This window comes from Symphalangus syndactylus, chromosome X (assembly GCF_028878055.3).
Source record: "Symphalangus syndactylus isolate Jambi chromosome X, NHGRI_mSymSyn1-v2.1_pri, whole genome shotgun sequence".
Classification (NCBI taxonomy): domain Eukaryota; kingdom Metazoa; phylum Chordata; class Mammalia; order Primates; family Hylobatidae; genus Symphalangus; species Symphalangus syndactylus.
Genome location: NC_072447.2, coordinates 142,514,147 through 142,535,355, shown reverse-complemented (window position 1 = coordinate 142,535,355; position 21,209 = coordinate 142,514,147). Strand labels below are relative to the sequence as shown.

Genomic DNA, 21,209 nt, shown 5'->3' with positions numbered 1-21,209 from the left:
CCCTGCTTCACTCTGAACCCACAGCAGCTTCTTTAAAACTCTTGTTTTCATCACAAAGGGCCAGTTGCTCCTTTGATTTTAGCAGTCCACCTCTAAGCCCCCAAATCTCAAAGGGCCTTCTAAGTAATTAATAAACATTGATTGAGAACCATAAATTTGTAATCTATGTCAGAGAGGGTTCACATCTCTTGCTGTCTGTATACCTTTTCCTTGGGAAGGTACTTTACCTTCATAGGCATATTTGACCCAAATCCATTTGATGTACATTTTATCGTGAGGTGACCTAATTTCTACCTAATATAGTATTTCTATTTCATATTAATTTTCTATTTTACCTTTAATTTGTTACAGTGATGGAAATGCCAACAAAATGTTTCTTGAGTACATTAAAGTAAGGGGGATATTAGGTGATTAAGTCATGAAAACTGAAACTGCAATAGGTACCATGGAAACAGAAAAGGTGGGATAGATTCAAGAAACATTTCAATAGAAGGTAGACAGATGGGCTTGATGACTTACTAGCTACAAAAATTAAATAATACCTGACATTGAAGGAAGAAAATCTTTCTGATTCTTCTTTAGTTCCCCAGTAATGCCAAGTATCCTTAATAAAAAATATTAGCCAGTGATGCCTACAAGCGTTTAGACCAGGATTCCTCGGAAAATGGTGATACCACTAAAACTTAGGATATTTCTTAGGGTTCACTATGCTCCCTTCTGCTTGCCTGCTTATCATGAGATTCCAGCATTAAGCAATTGCTAGCATTCCTAGTCAATGTGTTATTTAACAATTTGGGTTATTAGTTTCAAAGTCTTACCTTTGGTAGAGAGGATCATTGCAGATATTCTACTGCTGAACCTTCTCTCTCACTTTTTTTTTAACTTTTATTTTAGATTCAGGGGGTACATCTGCAGGTTTGTTACCTAGCTGTATTGCATGATGTTGAGGTTTAGGGTACAAATATCCCATCACCCAGGTAGTGAGCATTGTCCCCAAGAGTTAGTTTTCCAACCCTTGTCCCTCTCCCTCCATCCCTCCTCCGGTAGTCCCCAGTGTCTGTTGTTGCCTTTGTCTATGTCTCTCAGTTTAAATGAACTCTTGTTTTGACTGCACCATACAAAGCTGGAATCCCATGGCTTGACCATGTACTTTCTAATTATTTATATGTTATATTTTAAGTTGGCCGCTTATATGCAAGGAAAGGCCCTATCTAAAGTCAAAGTTGACCAGATGGGGAGATTCGAGTCCTTCAGATTCCTTAGTTCATGTGTTTATTATCATTGATTTTTAAAAATTTAACAAACCTCCACATAGTCCTTACTATGTGCAACACATAATGGTTAGATTTCTAGGGCAACTCAGAAAAGTTCGCTTAATCGATTATAATGTACTATATGTTTGCAATAAAAAAATAAAACAATTGCAATTTAAATAGGGGAAAGAGTAGAAAGCAAACTCATACTTTAAAAAGCTCATTATAGGATCTAAGCATTTACTCCATGTTATTTAGTCCTTATATCAACCCTATGAAATAGGTGTTCTTTCCATTTTATAGTTGAGGAAACTGAAGTTTAGAAAAGTTAAGCAACTTGCACCAAGACACCTAGCTAGTGAATGGTAGAGATGTATTCCAATCCAGACCTCTCTAACTTCAAAGCCTGTGGGCCTTCCAGCTTATCATGTTATTAAGACAAAACCATGTAATGAAACAAAATTAATTTTTAAAAATATTGAATATCAGATTACTATTCATCTTAAATTGTGATATTTGAGCAGAAGTAGGTTAGTTGGAATGATGGAGTGAGAATATAAAGATAGTTTGGGACATTGTGAAAATAACTTCTTACTACATTCAGGGTGGATGTTACAGGTTCTTTCATTAATGTGTTATGTTAAATTACGTTTCTAAGCATAAGTGCTTTTCTTCTCCTTGGTATGGCGATCTCCCTAGCACTACCTTTAATGCTTATCAGCTCTAATTAGGGCCATTTGGGGGGCTCATAACTAGAACAGAGAGTGAGATACTCCTTTAGATAATTAGGTAAGAATTGAAAGAAAAGAGGAAGGCAGAAAGGAACTAAAAGAATGTTTGTGCAAAGGAGTGAGATTACCCAAAATGCAATTAGCCAAGCTATTAGCAGAAAACGATGAAAGAAAATGGAAGAGTTTATGACTTGCACAATCACGTTGAGGAAAAGAAAAAATTGTGGTAAGGAAGAGATATTGTGTACAGAAGTTTCACTGGGTACAAAAAGACAACAATGTCCCATTACATATTATTTGTTTTTTTTTTTTTTTTAGAAAGGCCAAGGGATTGGTGGAAAATAGAGAGATCCTTGTGTACCTGGCTGGTTCTCTCCTGTCCCATAAATTAGATGTTTATAACTTGTAGGGCTTCTATCAAAATAAATTATAATTTGTAAGATTAAATGATCTGTCAAATGATTATTCTAAATAACCATTTAAATTAATTTTCAGTGGCTTTTCTTTATTGATGTTTAATTACTTCTATTTGACCCAATAATTTGTTTTAATAGTGTACTATTAATTTATAACATAATTAGATCTTAGATGGGCTACTTGGATGTTCAGATTTATAACATTTGTGTCAACCACTGAAATGAAGCGTGCAATCTGAACTATAAAGTGCATAGTTCAATGAAAACATTTACATACTCTCGTCTATGATTGTAATTATCATTTCATATTCATTTAATATAACATGTATTTTTCTGCCCAAGAGAAATTCTGTTTCATTTAGAATATGATAGGGTAGATTTAATGTAATTTCATATGCAAAATAAAATGCTCATGAAAATTTTGACTTATTTATCATAGATGGATGAAGTTGGAATCACTGAATATGTAAAAGGTGATAACCGCAAGTTTGAAATCTGGTATGGTGAAAAGGAAGAAGTTTATATTGTCCAGGTTGGTCATTTAAAAATTCTTCTAGAAACCCAAACCTGCATTGAAATACAAAAGCCCGAATTTATCAACAAAAATAATTTTGGTCGCATTTCAAAATTTCCACTCCTTTCATGTAGGTCAGTTAAATATTATTTGAATATTCTTTGTGATGTATTTAAATGTTTTCTAGCAGTTACATTGAGATAAGCCTGTGGTGTTCTCTAGGGCTTCAAGTTTTCACAACTACATAGGAAACTTACCAACTAGAGCTGACAGCTTGGCAGGTACTTCTCTGTCCCCATCAAATTTCCAAGTTATGGAATTATAATAGTTCTGAGTTCGTCTTATGCTAAGCATTCTAGGGGTACCTGATTATGAGACATGGGGATGTGACAGTTCAGACTTGCTTTCTGCTTCTAAAGAACATGGTTAAAGCCCTGGCCAGTTGTATAGGGTCCGACATGTTTCAGGGAAGGGAAGAGGAATCAGAACATTTCAAGAGGGTGTTGTCATTGCAATAAATATTTGTATCTTGACTTGTCAATGTGCTGTTATCTGTTAAAAATGCTCAGTGTTTTTTGTTTGTTGTAATTCTTTACTAGGTGACTACAATCTATAAAAATATGTTTTCTTGGCTTGCTTAAGATATAATATTTGGTATCATTTAACAAACATCTTGTAAGTGATGGGAGGATATTTAAGGAGGCTTTCATGTTACCATCAGTCACCAAGGTTATTCTGCAATAGATGGCCTTTTCAGAAATAGTAGAGCTTGTTTTATTTTACTAAAATTAAACATCAAAATATTATATTCTAAAAAGAATCCTCCTGTAAAGACAAAATAAGTGAAATTATATTTCACAGTTTCATCCAAGCATTATTATACCATTATTTAAGGGCAATTTCAAAATGGATTTTTTTTTTTTTTTTTTGAGACAGTGTCTCACCTTGTTGCTCAGGCTGGAGTGCAATGGTGTGATCTCGGCTCGCTTCAACCTCTGCCTCCCAGGCTCAAGCGATTCTCCCACCTCACCCTCTCAAGTAGCTGGGACTACAGGCACATGCCACCACACCTGGCTAATTATTATTATTGTTATTATTTGTAGAGATGGGGTTTCCCTATGTTCCCCAGGCTGGTCTCAAACTTCTGGGCTCAAGAGATCTGCCCACCTTGGCCTCCCAAAGTCCTGGGATTACAGCAAAAATGGTTCTGACTATATTATTTCATCTAATCCCATAGCGAATTATTTGCTTCATAAAAATTTTAACAATCAAACGGTTAGGATTTGAGTATGGTGTTATAGGGAGTAGATCATATTTTATGTACACAATTACATTTGTTTTATTATAGTACATCCTTTTTAAAAGGAAATGTGTACCACCTCCCTCCTGCTTTTTTTTTAATCTTTAGGCTTCTAATGTAGATGTGAAGATGACATGGCTAAAAGAAATAAGAAATATTTTGTTGAAGCAGCAGGAACTTTTGACAGGTAAATTCAAGCATGCATTCTTCAGAACAAGAAGTATAGTAACAGCTTTTTGACTCAGATTCTTAAATTATTTTGCCAGAGAATGGGGCTGATATTTACTTTATACTATTACAATGAGAAGATTTGTTAATTTAATTAGTAGGAGATTGAGATTCAGAGGGTTGTTTAAACTATTTTGAAGAATGAACTTTACACTAGAAAATGAACCCTTGTGCTTAAGAAGCAGTTGAGAAGCAACACAGTGAACTGATTGTGGTAATTCCCAGTCCTTTCCATGAGGTGACTCTGCTTAATATCTCTAGTAATCATTGCTCTATAATGATGGAATGGGAGCCAGTTCTACTTCTAAACTTGAACTTCTTGAATAAAATATTATATGGTTCAGACCTTTCCAAATTCAAACTTGAGACTGGCCTTCCCTCTGATTATTTCAAGTCTGTGAAGGTTAAGTCTAATGGCAAGGATGCGTGTGTGTGTGTGAAAGTCATTGGCCTTCAAGGAAGTAAGAAGTGTGACTTCTGAATGATAATATGCTTTGTTTTATTTCTCAGTTAAAAAAAGAAAGCAACAGGATCAATTAACAGAACGGGATAAGATTCAGATTTCTCTTCAGCAGAATGATGAGTAAGTGATTATTCTTTAAGAAATATCACTCCTGCAATCTTTTGTTTTCTGTATATAACATGAAACAATGTAATTAAAGTATCTCAGACAAGAACCATCCACCGATTTAGCAATAACTCATCAAATTCCATAAACATATAATTTTCTCAGGTCTAGCCTTATATTGGAGGCTGATAGTTCTTAATAGTTATCCCTTGGGTTGATTTCTAAACATGATTGAAAATGCTTTATTTTTAATATATCATTGGAAGAATTACATGTAGGCTGACAGGAAAGGAGGCTGTATTCATAAGCCTTTTTTTTCAAAGTATTTTTGGTCACCTTTGATCTGATTGGAAAAAGAGGGTTGTAAGAATATGGGAATAGAGCAAATGAAGGACTGGCTCACAGTTTTACAGTCCCTTGATGGGGACCTCTTGCTGATGATTTGGCCTCTCTCTACAGAGAGAGAAGGTATGGATCCTGGGAGGGAACCGAGCCTGGACACAACCAGGAGTCGTTAAGGAAGCTGGCAGTCCTATATGACAGCACACTGGTATGGGTTTAGAGATGTAGTCATTGTATTCTGCCTCTAGAAATTCCAAAACGTGGAGTTCTCACTGAACATTTGCATATATGCAGAAAGAATTCTCTCATTGATTCTGAAGGCCTGGCACAGAGATTCACCACGCAGCATCTGCATGCTGTGGTGATCATTGAATGACTTATTAGAAAGACTGTTTTTTCCTTCGCTGCATGTCATCTTTCTGAGGTAGCTAAAATCAGATGGAACATATGGTGGTTCACGTGGAGATTTAGCAGAACTATTTAAAAGTTACAGAGAAAGTCTTTAGCTTTCAGAGTTCAAAAAACTCAATCTTTTATCGTACATTATAGGAGTAACATCTTCAGGTTTTATGCAGTAATTGACTTAATAGTAGCTGGTACATACTCAACAATATGAATCAGTTGAAGGTTTCATCTTCATTTATGTACAACAACTTACCTAATTCATTAATGTTATAAGTCCACAGAGCAACGGGGATTGTATATAATACACCTACTTTGGGTCTAGAAGGGAGTAGTTTTTCTCCTTACATAATAGAGAACATGCTGGCTTGGATCTGAGATTTAAGCTTTTGTATATTATAACCTATTGCCACACAGATTTAAATAGGGAGTATTGGCTGTTTGGATGGATTCTCAGCATGTTCTTAACACTTGGTATCAATGGAAGAAATACCACTTTAAATTTCTTTTTACTTTTAGACTGTACAAAAGCTCACTTAGTTTTATACATCACTATTTCAGAAAGCAACAGGGAGCTTTTATAAGTACTGAGGAAACTGAATCGGAACACACCAGCACTGTGGTGGAGGTCTGTGAGGCAATTGCATCAGTTCAGGCAGAAGCAAATACAGGTATGTGTCATGGTCATCTTAAGACGAGATTCATGGGTGTGCAAATTTTTACCTTGTATTATTAATTTGGAAATCTACCCACTTGGTATTTTTGTATAAACAAAATACAGTTAACCCATTTTTATAAGGCTCTCATGTCTTGCATATGCAGGACGATCCGATGGGTACTAGAGAGTATTGGTTGTCAAAGTGTGGTCCCTGGACCAGCAGCATCAACATCACCTGGAAACTTTTACAGAAGACAAATTCTCTTGCTCTATTCAGACCTTCTGGATCAGAAACTCTGGGAACAAGGCCCAGCCACTTGAGTTTTAACAGGCTTTCCCTGTGATTCTGATGTGTGGTCAAGTTTGGGAACCCCTGCTATAAAGGATATAGTGATGAATAAAACATATATACTGGCTTCAAGGAATGCGCATTTCACTTACCCTGGGTTTAATGAATAGAGAAGAGTCATTAACAGCTGGAATATTTATTCTTCCTCTGTGAATGGTTTTATTTGAAGTGATTTTAAATACTTTATTTAATTCAACAAATATTGACATAGCATGATCTGCATTCCAGGAGTTATGCAAAGTGCTAGGCATATAGTCTAATTAGGATACACTCAGCTGCCATCCTCATGAAGCTAGGAGAATAGAAAGATAGTTAAACAAGCAATTAAAAGTAAATGTGGTGAGTGTTACAGCAGGGAAGTACAAAGTGCTGTAGAAGCATACATGAGGATCACCTAAACAACTCTAGGATCAACAGCATAGACTTCTTCGGAGAAATGCCTAACAGAGTGCCTGATACTCAACACTTTAATATGATCCTTAATATGGAAGAGTTCTCTACTGGTTGAGGAGAAAAAGGTAATGATAGCCTTGTTGAGTTTCCAGTTATCCAATTAAAGGTCACTTCCCCCAGGTCATCTATGCTGTGGCCCCCAAAGAAGTAAGGAGAGAGCATAGTACTAATGCCTTCATTTGACAGGTGAGGAAACCAAGTTAGAGAAAGGTGACAATGACTTTTCCAAGGTTGCATGAATAGTTTAATGTGGCCAGGATGAGATCTGTTAACTTGCTGCTTACATTAGATTGGTTAATCCATTTTTTAGAATTCAACTTTTTAAAGCATTACAGCTAGTTTTACTTCTTACCTTGTGGTAAATTAGCACCATCAAGTAACTGCCACATTCCATACTTTTCTTATAGTTTGGACTGAGGCATCACAATCTGCAGAAATCTCTGAAGAACCTGAGGAATGGTCAAGCAACTATTTCTACCCTACTTATGATGAAAATGAAGAAGAAAATAGGCCCCTCATGGTTAGTAATAATATATTAAATTAAAATTATTGAGGGAGTTTTACTGACGAAATATAGGTGGAGCACATAGGGGCAATCTTTTGTCAGCATCCTTGAGGCCATTAGGAGTATGCCACTGCCAAAATAGCTGAAATAAATCTTATTATGAACATCAGGAAATACTTCTGTCTTTAAGTAGAACCTGTTTGAGCTATACATAGAGCTTCTACTGATGTTGATGAAATAAATAGTCAATCTTTCCAAATCTCTAAAATCCCAGTTTTATATTTAGTAGAGCTTCACCACTGTGTTTTCCATCCAAGCATGTGAAATAAAATCAGAGAACAAAGGGGCTTCAAATATACTTTAAAAGCCAGTTTGGATTCCAGATTAGAAAACAAAGGAAATAAGCATTATATATTAAAAACTATTTAATAACATCTGGGGGATATATTTTAGTGTGTTCTCAAAAATGCACTAATGATATAAAATCTCAGCATATTAGAGCAAGGGAGCACCCTGTAAAATTAAAGGAGGTTGCTTTAAGGTCAAAGTGTTTATAAAAGGAATAGTTTGCAAGTTGGTAGGATACTAGTGGGCTATTAAAGAGGAGGTAGGACTGTTTGGGAGTAAATCCCTACTTTTCTAAAGTCACCAGCTTGGAGGGTAGGAGTGATGCTTGGAGGTAGAGTGCTCCTTGGTGCCCGTCAGAGGAATCAATTACATTTGGCAGTTCTACTGTTAGTATAAGAGGGTAAACCTCATCTCTACTAAAAATACAAAATTAGGCGGTTGTGGTGGCGCATGCCTGTAATTGCAGCTATTCAAGAGGCTGAGGCAGAAGAATCGCTTGAACCCAGGAGGCGCAGGTTGCAGTGAGCTGAGATCGTGCCATTGCACTCAAGCCTGGGCAACAAGAGTGAAACTCTGTCTCAAAAAAAAAAAAAAAAAAAAGGAAGATAATGGCATGGATAATCACAAAGCTGTACAGCATTGACTCTGAAATGCAGTCTTTAAAAAAGTAGATATTGTTTCTCCTAATACTATGATGACCATAATACATATTTGTGTGATAGTTTACCGTTTCCCAAATGATTTCTCAATTAATATTCACAGTATTAGTATGAAAAAGAGTGGGCTTTATTACCTTCAATTTACAGAGTAGGAAACTGAGGCTTAGATCTGGTAAGGTATTTGTCCAGAGTTAATTGTCTGTACCTACAGTTCCCAAACTTTTTAATGAAAGAAGCCTTTACATCCTTAACAATTGAAAACCCCAAAGAACTCTTGTTTATGTAGGTCATATCTTTTAAAAAAATACTTTCAACTTTTATTTTAGATTCAGGAGGTACATGTGTAAGTTTTTGTTACATGGGAATACTGCGTGACGCTGAGATTTGGAGTATGAATGGTCCTGTCACCCAGGTAGTGAACATAGTACCCAACATGCAGTTTTTCAGCCCTTCTGCCAGCCCTCTTTCCTCCCTCTAGTAGTCCCCAGTGTTAATTGTGCCCATCTTTGTGTCCACGTGTACCCAATGCTTAGCTCCCACTTATAAGTGAGAACACGTGGTATTTGGTTTTCTGTTCCTGTGGTAATTTGCTTAGGATAACGGTTTCCAGCTGCATCCACCTTGCTGCAAAGGACATGATTGCATTTGTTTTTATGGCTGCAGAGTATTCCATGGTATATAGGTTACATCTATTGATATTTACCATGTGATAAAACTAAGAAATACAAAATTTTGAATTTAATAATTGTTTAAAATATTAATAAACCCATTGTAAGTTTATATAAATAAGATTTTTATTAAAAAGTTACATTTTTCAAAATAAAAATCAGTGAGAAGACTGATTTAAATACTTAAATACTTACAAAAGAAATACTTTTGTAAATCACTTTAACTTCTGGCTCAGTAAAAGGTGAATTCTCATATCCACTTTTGCATTCAATTTGTTGTGCTACCATACACCTAGTATCCTCTAGAAAACTCCACTGTGTACTTGTGAGAGGATGAGAGTGAAAAAGGCAAATAGTGTCTTAATGTAGGTTGACCTTGCAGACCCCTTGAAAGGGTCTCAGGAACCCACAACAGTCTGTCTCCCACACTTTGGGAATCTCAGGCTTAGACTAATAATAAAAAGAAGTTTAATTTCTTTAATTAATGTTAGCTGGGGATGGAATGGATAGGAGTAGTTGTTAAATGTGAGCAGAAAGTCAGAGGAAGCCAGTTTGTGTTTAACCATTTGCTGTAGATGATCTATGCAGGCATTGTAAAGAACTCAGTTTTAAGTAGGCGTTTTTTTTTTCTAGCTATGGTATCAGAAGATAAAGTAAATATGCAAAATTGAAGAATGCTTTAATCACAGAGGATGGGAATATAGAAAAACCTATTAGTTTCTCTCTCTTTGTCCAATAATTCTCTGAGATGTGCTACTAAGGAAAACATATAAAAGAGCAACACAATGTATTCCATACACCCTTCTTCCCTGCCAAAAAAAGAAGCTGGAATGACCTGCTCTTTTGGCTTCACTTGGTCAAGTTGTAAACTGAGCAATAATGGGTGCTGCTTCCCTTGTAGAGACCCGTGTCGGAGATGGCTCTCCTATATTGATGAAGCTACTGTGTCAAATGGCAAGTAGCTCTTTCCTGCCTGCTTCTCAGCTCATTTGGAAAAATACTGCGCAAAAGACATTCAGCTCAAATGATGCAGATGTTGTTTTCAGGTTAATGGACACGCAAAGAAACCACAGCACATACTTCTTTTCTTTCATTTAATAAAGCTTTTAATTATGGTACACTGTCTTTTTAAAATCATGTATTTAATGTGTCAGATATTGTGCTTGAAAGATTCTCATCTCAGAATACTTTTGGACTTGAAAATTATTTCTTCTCTACTTTGTAACCAAATGCAATCAGTGTGCCTTGGATTATTTAGTTTATTAATGAATTAAGTTAAAATTATGGCTGCAAAATGGCTAAGGTCAAGTAAAGCACAACATTATGATTTAATATGCTTTTGTTGAAACCACAACTTTTGTGCCCATTATTTTAACCTGTGTGAAACAATACAAAGCCCAGAAATTCTTTTCGGGGCATGAGTAAATTTTGTTCAGGGCTACTGTCTGTATGTGCCCAGATAAAATTTTCATGACAGTAGCTTACAAAAGCCGTATTTAAAAATTAATATTTTCACACTTTTTTTCTGGATTTCTGCTTATAATTAATGTAACTTAAATTAGTTGTGCTCTGCTATTTTCTGTATATTTCATGTTGTAATTCTTTTTTTCAAATAAAAATTAATTCTTCAGGTTAAATAAACTTGTTCTGCCTTTTTTGTTCTCTATCACATACTGCTTCATGTCTGTCTGTTCCTGCAAAGCTGCTGCAGCTACCACATTTACCAGTGAAGAAAAGAGTTAATTCTTCATGTTGCAGAGCAGGCAGTTATGCAAGTGGTTTTGCAATCAAGTTTGTAATATAATTTTTTAAAACAACTTTACAGTCTTCAGGCAAATATAGAGCCCTCGCAGACTGCAGGAAGAGAGGCTCAGAAGACCTCCTGATTAGAAATGGAGATGTCATTCAGCTTCTCCATGGGAATGCTGAGGGTCTATGGTAGGTGTGTTTGCAAAGCCTGTGATGATCTCCAGCTGGGGCACATAGATAGCTAATCAAATGTTCTGCTTTATCTGTATCTTTGTTATACAGTGTCCAAAAGCAGAAATATCACAGCAATGGCTTTCATTTTCATTGCTTCAGCACTGCCTATAAAGCTCACTGAAAGGAACATTAACCTTTGGTGAGTGAAAAATGCTTTGAAAGAATGACATGCTATGAGTCTGCATGTTCTTTTGTAGTTTACCTTTGGCTCAGATGTTTTAGCTGATACGTCTGGGCTTTGTAATGGCTACAGATCACATTGCATCTGGTCATTTAAGTCATTCATTAGCCACATATTTAATGAATGCCCACTGTGTGCCAGAGACCACACTTTACTACTTTACAACATAGCTACACTTCTGTTTATCAGTTCAAATACTGACTTTCTCATTCTACCCTTATGCCTTTGACTTTATATAGTACTGATTGTAAAGATGGTTCTGCCAAATATACTGTTTAGGTAGGAGAGAACCCAAAGCAGGAAGAAAATATTGTTTGGATTGAATGAAACTTCCATAATTCTTTTGGAAATTTTAAATATAAGAGTTCTGTCTTCATTGGGTCAATAACTTGAACTGAAATGCTACATTGACTGTGTACTCTAACCCTTTAGGTGGAAAAGTGTACACAGAGAGTTAAAAGTTGATGATGGATCATTAAAGTAATACTTTTTTCTAATAACCAAAGTCCTTTGTAGATTACTTAAAGGACTCAAGCACAGTGTCATGAAGGTCTTTGAACACATGCAATAGCTTTGTGAAAGTTTGAGCTGCAACGTTATGTATTTGTTTTAATTCACTTAGTATTACCATTGTTGACTACTAATTCATTTATTATTTAGGTGGGTGAAAAAATCTACACAGAAGAAAAGAAGGCCTGATTCTAGGAAACAGTTTACATATTTCAATTGGTGACCGTAGGTTTCGGAATGCCAAAGTTACAGGTATAATATGAATAGACTGCACACAATTTGAAGGCTTAAAATGTTAAAGCTTCACCAAAGAGGACATTGGCATAGAGTAATGACCTCTCTGCAGTTAGAAATAAAGCAGCAAACACATTATGTTAGCTAGGATTTATTTTTTTCTTTAATAGTTTTAAATTTATGAATGAAAATTTTAAAGGCACATTAGACTTTTCCCTATAAAGTTGATAGCCTTGAAAGAGATTTAAGATACTATGGTGTTTTGTAAGATACCCTTCAGAATTAAATACTGAGGATATGCTTTTAAGGTACCTGCCTTACTGTCCAAGAATACTTCACTAGTGTGTAGTTCTACACTGTCCTAGGAGCATGTTATTTCTTTATGGTAGGTCTCTGCTACACACATGCAGACACACATACACAAACACACTTGTGTCTATACCCAAGACTTATGTGTGAAGGTAGTATGAAGCATTGGGAGCTAATCTGATGTTCATTTCTATTAACTTAACCCATAGTATGTAACATTTCTATATATAAACCCATTTTCTTGTAGTTTTTTCCTCTAAGTGACACTTAGCTGTCTGTTAAAAGGTAGCACAGAAAAGGAAAATCAATTAATTCTTAAATAAGATGATTCTTGCATGCACACACTTCCTCTGAAATCCTAGTTTTGGTCTTTTATTTGTTTGAATTCCAGGTAATGGTACACTGTTTAAACACACTAGGTGTAACTCATTTGGTTCCAAATTTTATTTATAATATAAAATGAAATCTAGATATAATGAGGCTTAATAGAAATGCTGGGTCACATGGGAACTGCTCAAATGGAGTCACTTCTCATTTGTTTGAGAACTCTAATATGGGTCATCTTTCAAAGGCTTTTTGCACTAATTGTTAAATTATTTAGATAATTATTGAATTACTTAATTAGTAATCCGAAATCTAGTATACTGACAACCTGAACTATTTGACATTTATTAAAAATCTACACCCAACAACTGCAGAATGCATCATTATTTTCAAGTATACATGGAACATTCACCAAGATAGGCTACCTTCTGTGTCATAAAACAGGTCTTCATAAATTTCAAAAGATTGGAATCATATAGTCTCAGGATGTAATCTTAGAAATCAGTAAATCCAAAGTATTTTGATATTAAAGAATACACATCTATACAATACATGAGACGAAGAAAGTACAAGGGAAATTAGAACTATTTCAAATTGGATGAAAATGAAAACTCAAAATATCAAAAAATTTGTGGATGCAGCTAAAGAGGGAGGCAAATGTATGGCTTTAAATACCTGTATTAGACACTTGAAAATCAATGTAATTCATCATATTAACATAATGAAGAACAAAATTATATAATCATTTCAATAGATACAAGAAAGCCATCGATAGAACTTCATACTCATTTATGACAAAAACTATCAACAAACAAGGAATAAAGGGAGTGTCTTCAATATGATAAAGCACATTATGAAAACCCACAGTTAGCATCATACTTAATGGTGAAATATTGGAAGCTTTCTCCCTAAGATTGGAAACAAGCCAAGGATATTCACTGACCATTTTTATTTAACATTATACTGGAAGTCCTAGTCAGTTCCATAACACAAGGAAAACATTAAAGAACTAAAAGATTAAAAAAGAAGATGCACCGTCATGATTAGCAGATCATGTATATGTACAAAACCATAAGGAATTTACATTCAAGTCCCTACTAGAACTAATAAGTGAATTTTACAAGGCCACAATGTGCAGTCTTTACAAAAATAAATTATAATTCTATACCCTAGCAACAAAGAATTTAAAAATAAAATTTCAAAAGAACATTTATATTAGCAACATAAGATATAGAATAAACAGAAATAAATCTAATAACAGATCACAAGCCTTCTATACTGAAAACTACAGATCATTGCTGAGATATATTTAAGATGACCTAATAAACGGAGAGCTATACCATGTGCATGATTTGGGAATCTCAATTTTGTTAAGAAACCCATTATCCCCAAATAGTCCTATAGATTCAATGAAATCAAAATCAAAATCTCAGCAACTCCTTTTGAAAATTTATAAGACAAATTTATTCTGAAAAATATGTAAAAAGGCAAAGGATCTAGTACAGAAGAATCATAAAAATTACAGTAATCAATACAATATGGCATTAGTGTAAGCATAGAAAAACGATGATTTCATAAATAGTCCCACATATACATAATCATTTTTAATCAAGGGGTCAAGTCATTTGAATGGGGAAAGGAAGGTTGTTTTAACAAATGATGCTTGACAGCTGGGTATCCATATGGAAAAAGAAGTGAACCTCCATCTCTATATCTTACTTCACACACAAAAATTATTTTGAGTTGGATCACAGATCTAAACCTAAAAGCTAAAATAATAAATCTCCTAAAAACAAACAGGACGATGTTGTCATGACTTTGAATAGTTAACAATTTCTTATACAAGACAAAAAGCTATGAGGACGCAAAGGCGTAAGAATGATACAATGGACTTTGGGGACTTGGGGGGAAGTGTGGGAGGGGGGCAAGGGATAAAATACTACAAATAGGGTGCAGTGTATACTGCTCAGGTGGTAGATGCACCAAAATCTCACAAATCACCACTAAAGGATTTACTCATGTAACCAAATACCACCTGTACCCCAATAACCTATGAAAAAAAAGACAAAAAGTGGTAGCCATAAGAGTACCAGATAAATACAAAGAAACATTACACATGCTGAATTGAGCAGTTTACAACTAAAAAAATATATACATGTTAGAAAAGGATAAAATCTAAGACAGTAAGATTTTGAACACTTTCAAAAGCCAAATAGTTCTAATTAATCAAAATTAACTGATCACATCGAAGAGTTGTTAAGTTTGAAAATAAATATAGCCAGCTTTATTTTGTGTGGACAAAATTAATTACATTAAATTTTAGCTAATTGTAATGCAGGACATATAAAATTATATATTTGATTAGTTTTAATTCGAAATTATTCTATTACTGTTAACCAATCCCAGTAGATTTACGGCATATTAGCACCCTTTGAAAAGTGTATGGAAAAAATAACAATTTCAGTCTACTTTGGGTCTGTGCTTATTTTTCAGGCAGTGAAGGGCTTACCTATACATTTATCAATGTAATACATTTTATGTCGGGGGAAACTCACATTATTCCTTTCTAGCCACTTTATTTCTACTGTGAGTGCACTTTTTCAATATTCTTCTTTTTTTGCAGTGCTATTGGGAGAGTTGAAATGTAATGTATTGCTGTATCATCAGCATTTTAAGCATTTATTATTGTGTGGCATGATACTAGATAAGAGGACAAGGTCCCATTGATCTGTGTTCTCTAGAAGCCCCTGACTTAAGATTATTATTAAAATATATTACTTTCAAATAGCATGCATTTATGACTTAGGTTGAAATGACAAATTAATACTTCACGGTAGATTTTGGTTGAATGCTACAATATCAAGTGAGTCTTGATTGAGATCTATCCTCTCATTACATTGCACAGAGCGAAAGAGCATATTGTGGCTTATAAAAATACATTGTGATGTGTGTCCATCAGTGGATTTGGAAATTATAACTGACTATGCAACTGTCAACAGCATTAGGTTTAAAAAATACGTTAGAGAGTTTCATTTACAATCTGGCAAATAGAATGTAAAGATCTCTCTGATATTATGCATTTAACATGTTTCCTATTATCTTCATGCATATGGCATAATTAGTACAATATTTATAAAAATTGATTGTAGAAGAAGAGAATCTTATTTATTTTGTTTTGCTTTCAGCGAAGCTATCTCTTTTATAAAATAGATTCCTTTAATAATTATGAAACTGAAGAACTTTCGTTATTAAAATTAATCCAAAAGACATCACCTTGAGTTTATGATGGACCTTTAGAATCCTCACACTTAGCCTTAGAAGTTATAGCACAGATAACGTTTTGGCTTTAAAAGTCATATAAGTGTTAACATCATTCTTAATTATTTTGGAGGTGCAGTTCGGAGTAACACAAGGAAACCGAGTTCCCCTTGAATTCAAGGAGATTGAATAGACTTTCTAAAAATAGTATTTTCTTTGAGGGTGCGAACTATAGTATATTTCCTAAAAGTGTTACAGATAAACAGCACCATAGTCAGGTTATCCTACACTGCCCATGACATCTACAGAAATTTCCTCAGCACAGAGTTGAACTTCGTCATTGGCAGCTTCTCAGTCTTGCAAGAAGCATCTTTGCATCTTCCATTATCCCCACGCAAAAGTGCGGTGCTGTTTTGTTGCCGATTAAAGTTTTTTACAGCATCTGTTTAGATTTCACCTGAAAATCTGAAATCAGTTCTTTTGAACTTTTACAGATAAAAAGTTTTACTTGTATTTTTTGGATAACTTTTCGGTAACAAAACTTCAAAGAGAGAAGAGAGAGAATCAGAGATTTTAAACTCCTGTGTTAATTGACAGTCTATTATTTAATTATGTGCTATCTATGTGATTATAATGCCCCAAAGAGATAATTCTGAAGGATCTCTTTTGCATGCTGACTGACCTTTAGGGTTGTCAGAACTATCTTATAGTTTTAAGATGATCCAAAGCTAAAAATCCTGTCGTTTTGATATGTTAAACTTTAAATTTTATGCATTGAAGTTTAGGTACACATCACAGCTTTAAGTTAAATATTCATATCTGCACCACAGATGTTTCTTAATAAAGCTCTGCTTTTCAATGTCTTTAGTTACTTTTCAATTTTCTAGAAAAATTTATTCTAGAAAAGATTTTCTGAAGTTGTATTTCTTCTTAGTTTTTAAAAAATAATACATATATGGATTTCTCTTTTTTAAATATATAAACACTGTGATCACTTCTTTTGAAGCAAATTGCCAGTTGTTGCATGCAATGTTGAATTTATGTTTGGAGTATTTCATATTATGGACTTCTGAAAACAATGGTTTGAAACTTCTGCTTTTTGAATCACGAATTGTGAGTTGGACTTTCAAGTTGCATATTAGGTGCATGTTTTTCTGTGATTGGTTAATAAAAAACAATAAACACAATAGCTGTATAACGTGTAATTTGTCTTTCAAATAGGTTTATGTATTGTATGAAGATCATAAATTATGCCAGTGGTATCATGTGATGGAACAATCTGTATGGCAAACCAATTGTATTTTATCTAAAGGTACTTGCAAATTATAAATCTTCTAATGTCCAGTTGCTGGAATTCCTGATGGTAGATTTATAAGTTACTCATTAAAGTGTCCATATGCTTGATATTTCACTTAATTCTTCTGCAACAACAACAGAATGAAATCAAAATACATTTATTTTGTGTGCTGATACTGTGATTAGAAGACAGAATTAAGGAAATGAAATTCTTGAATAATGATGTCCCTCTGCACAAAGTGTTCTAATTTCATGGTAGTAAACTAGAGATTTTAATCATTTAGAACAATGCTGAGTTCTGTTATAGTCATTTAATATTTTAATAACTGTGCATGAATGCTATATTTGTATATGTTTACAAATGTAACTGTACTGTCTTAATTTTATTAGACTATAAATGTGTATTACTCTAAAATATAGCAGCAATTTCCCTTTAAGGTCTTCAAAAATTTAATTACGTTCTAAATGTACTTACAATGTAAATGCACTTGTGTATATTCTACATTAAAAATATTCCACCTTAAATTCATTCACATACTTTCTTCAGTTTGGTATAACATCAATTATACATTGAAAATAACTTTCCTCACGTTTATCAGTGATACTCTCTTAAAGGCACCATAAGTATTTTTAGATTAATGTTTACCTTCAGCCTTGCTTCATGATTCTCTCTTTGAGAGAGCGAGGAGAGAAAGAGGGAGATCTGACCAGAGCCAGAGTAAAATGTTTTGCTCAAAAAGTTGCTTTACTCAAATCTATAAGATAGCAATAAAAGCAGTTTCAAAGGTTAGATAGCCATGTTTATGAGTGCATACTTCCATACCCTGAAAAAGTCTGCTTCCATATACTGAAGCTCAAGGAATCCTGGAAAGTACCTAGATACCTGCAGTTGTTTTCTGATCTATAACTTGCTTCTGCAAAGGACTCTTTAGTTGGAATTGCCAGACCTAATGATCTCTTTCACAGCCCATTTGGGAGCTAGTACATGTGCCTTAATATAGAGTGGGGAGAGAAGCCTATAACCTTGGTTTGACTGAATCTTTCATTAAAAGAAAACAACACTGAGATTGTTTTAGATGTCTTAATAAGCATCCCATCACAGGATAACTACCTCTTTTGCCTTTAAATTTGTTTTGAGGTCTTTTGAGAAAACACTTGTATTAGGCCGTTCTTGCATTGTTATAAAGAAATACGTGAGACTGGATAATTTATAAGAAATGAGGTTTAGTTGGCTCACGGTTCTGCAGGCTGTAGAGGAAGCATAGTGGCATATGCTTCTGCAGAGGTCTCTGGAAGCTTGCAATCATGGCAGAGGGCCAAGCGGGAGCTTGCACATTACACAGCAAAAGCAGGAGCAGGAGAGCGATGGGGGATGGGCCTCACACTTTTAAATGGCCAGATCTTGTGAGAATTCACCCGCTATCATGAAGACACTACCAAAAGGATGGTGCTAAACCATTCACAAGAAATTTGTCCCCATGATCCAATCACCTCCCACCAGGCCCCACCTCCAACACTGGGAATTACATTTCAACATGAGATTTGGGCAGGAACAACATCCAAATTATATCAGCACTATCAGTGAATTAGTTAATCAAATTAAATTCGTCTCCAAAGAGCTCCCTGAAAAATAAAATGTGTATTCAAGTTTTATTCCTGTGTTGTTTGAGGAGTAAAATGCTATTGGTGATATTTCCAAAATTACACGAGTCTCACAATATAAAATATATGGTTGTTCCATTGAGGAAGACAGTGTGGTGATTCCTCAAGGATCTAGAACCAGAAATATATTTGACCCAGCAATCCCATTACTGGGTATATACCTAAAGGAATTTAATCATTCTACCATAAAGACACATGCACACATATGTTTATTGCAGCACTATTCACAATAGCAAAGACTTGGAACCAACCCAAATGCCCATCAATGATAGACTGGATAAAGAAAATGTGGCACATATACACCATGGAATACTATGCAGCCATAAAAAAGGATGAGTTTATGTCCTTTGCAGGTACATGAATGAAGCTGGAAACCATCATTCTCATGAAACTAACACAGGAACAGAAAACCAAACACCACATGTTCTCACTCACAAGTGGGAGTTGAACAATGAGAACACATGGACACAGGGAGGGGAACATCACACACCAGGGCCCGTCAGGGGTGAGGGATTAAGGGAGGGATAGCATCAGGAGAAATACCTAATGTAGATGATGGGTTGATGGGTGCAGCAAACCACCATGGCACATGTATACCTATGTAACAAACCTGTACGTTCTGCCCATGTATCCCAGAACTTAAAGTATAATAATAAAAAAATAAAAAAAATACATAGTTGTTATAAAAGCCACCCTGACATCTAAGAGATTACATTCTCTTAAGAGAAAAATTTCATAATACATTGTGGAAATTGTAGGAGAGCAGAAGAAATACTTGACTTGAAGAGAAATTAGGTCAGTGATTTTGTTTTGGGTTTAGTCAGAAATCAACCTGGTTTCACTCAACAGACTTTCACTGAGGAAAATGCTTATTATTTCGTAAGTATTAGAACACAGGAGCCTTCTTCCTGCAGGGCAGCAGATTCTACAGTGTTTAATGAGTCAAGTCTCAGGCAATAAAATATCAAAACAAGTCATTTTTATTATATTTCAGTACACTTCCTCACATTGATTTCAACTGGTCAGTTTGCAAGGGGTTTTATGGGAAAAAATGGGAAGAAACCAGTGTTATGGACAAAAACTAGACTCTTTATACTGTTCAAAAGGAAATTAGTAAAAGTGACAACCAGATTTTTAAAAAATTACTTTTTACTTCAAAATGCATTTTTACAAATTTCATGAAATAGTTAAGTATTAAATTGTCCTTTGCATTTGGTGAGGGCTTAGTTGCCACTATATATTGATCACCTCATTTTTTGCATGTATGTATGAGCACATTAAATTCTGAGGAGATATTTTAAGCATGTGTCCATCAAATAGGACTCATAATGTGTACTGAGAACAGCCAATGAAGTTGAACTTTGTGAAGATTAAGTTCCTTAAGCTGAATGAAACTTTCCTTAAACCCTCCCAAAACAAAATGTAAACCATTTCAAAGATAAATTTCATCTAAAAATTTGTAAGACTCACTAACTTGATTATTTCCAAAATAAGCGACAAACAAACCTTTCTGGAGAACAAATGAAAAAATTATGGCTGGGTGTGGTGGCTTACACCTGTAATCCCAGCACTTTGAGAGGTCAAGGCAGGAAGATTGCTTAAGCTCGGGAGTTCAAGACCAGCCCTGGCAACATAGTGAGACCCCAGCTCTTCAAAAAAAAAAAAAAATTAGCCAGGCAGGGTAGCACGTGCCTGTAGTCTCAGCTGCTTGGGAGGCTGAAGCAGAGGATTGCTTGAACCCAGGAGATCGAGGCTGCCGTGAACTATGATCATGCCACTGCACTCCAGCCTGGGTGACAGAGTGAGACACTGTCTCAAAAAAAAAAAGTAAATTTAAAAAATTATAATTAAGCAGAAGTGGAGAAGAGAAAGTCAGAAAAATTTAAAGCATGAGAAAGACTTGGGCTGAGTTGTCTTAGTTGATAGTTTATAGCACAGTTTGATAGTGAATGCACTCTTTTATGTGGGAAGTTAAAAGAAACCAAATGATAACATGTTAAGTAATTAAGTGAGCCATAACTTTACAATCATAATAAAAATGACTTAAAAGAGAAATAT

General features: G+C 34.8%; 1 protein-coding gene across 9 annotated transcripts in view; it reads left to right on the top strand.

Annotated features, from left to right (window-relative positions):
- The window catches only part of MCF2 (MCF.2 cell line derived transforming sequence), a 122,801-nt gene extending 111,766 nt beyond the window's left edge, over window positions 1-11,035 (top strand). For 6 of the 9 annotated variants that reach the window (XM_055267372.2, XM_063634310.1, XM_055267370.2 and 3 more), the window contains 6 exons: window positions 2,840-2,932; window positions 4,323-4,401; window positions 4,953-5,025; window positions 6,316-6,425; window positions 7,622-7,734; window positions 10,296-11,035. In XM_055267372.2, the coding sequence (XP_055123347.1) occupies window positions 2,840-2,932; window positions 4,323-4,401; window positions 4,953-5,025; window positions 6,316-6,425; window positions 7,622-7,734; window positions 10,296-10,328 (501 nt within the window). In that variant the 3' untranslated portion in view covers window positions 10,329-11,035. The remainder of the gene's footprint in view (window positions 1-2,839; window positions 2,933-4,322; window positions 4,402-4,952; window positions 5,026-6,315; window positions 6,426-7,621; window positions 7,735-10,295) is intronic. The other 3 variants (XM_055267371.2, XM_055267377.1, XM_055267376.1) reach the window with 1 other exon arrangement.
- The last annotated feature ends 10,174 nt before the right edge of the window (window positions 11,036-21,209 follow it).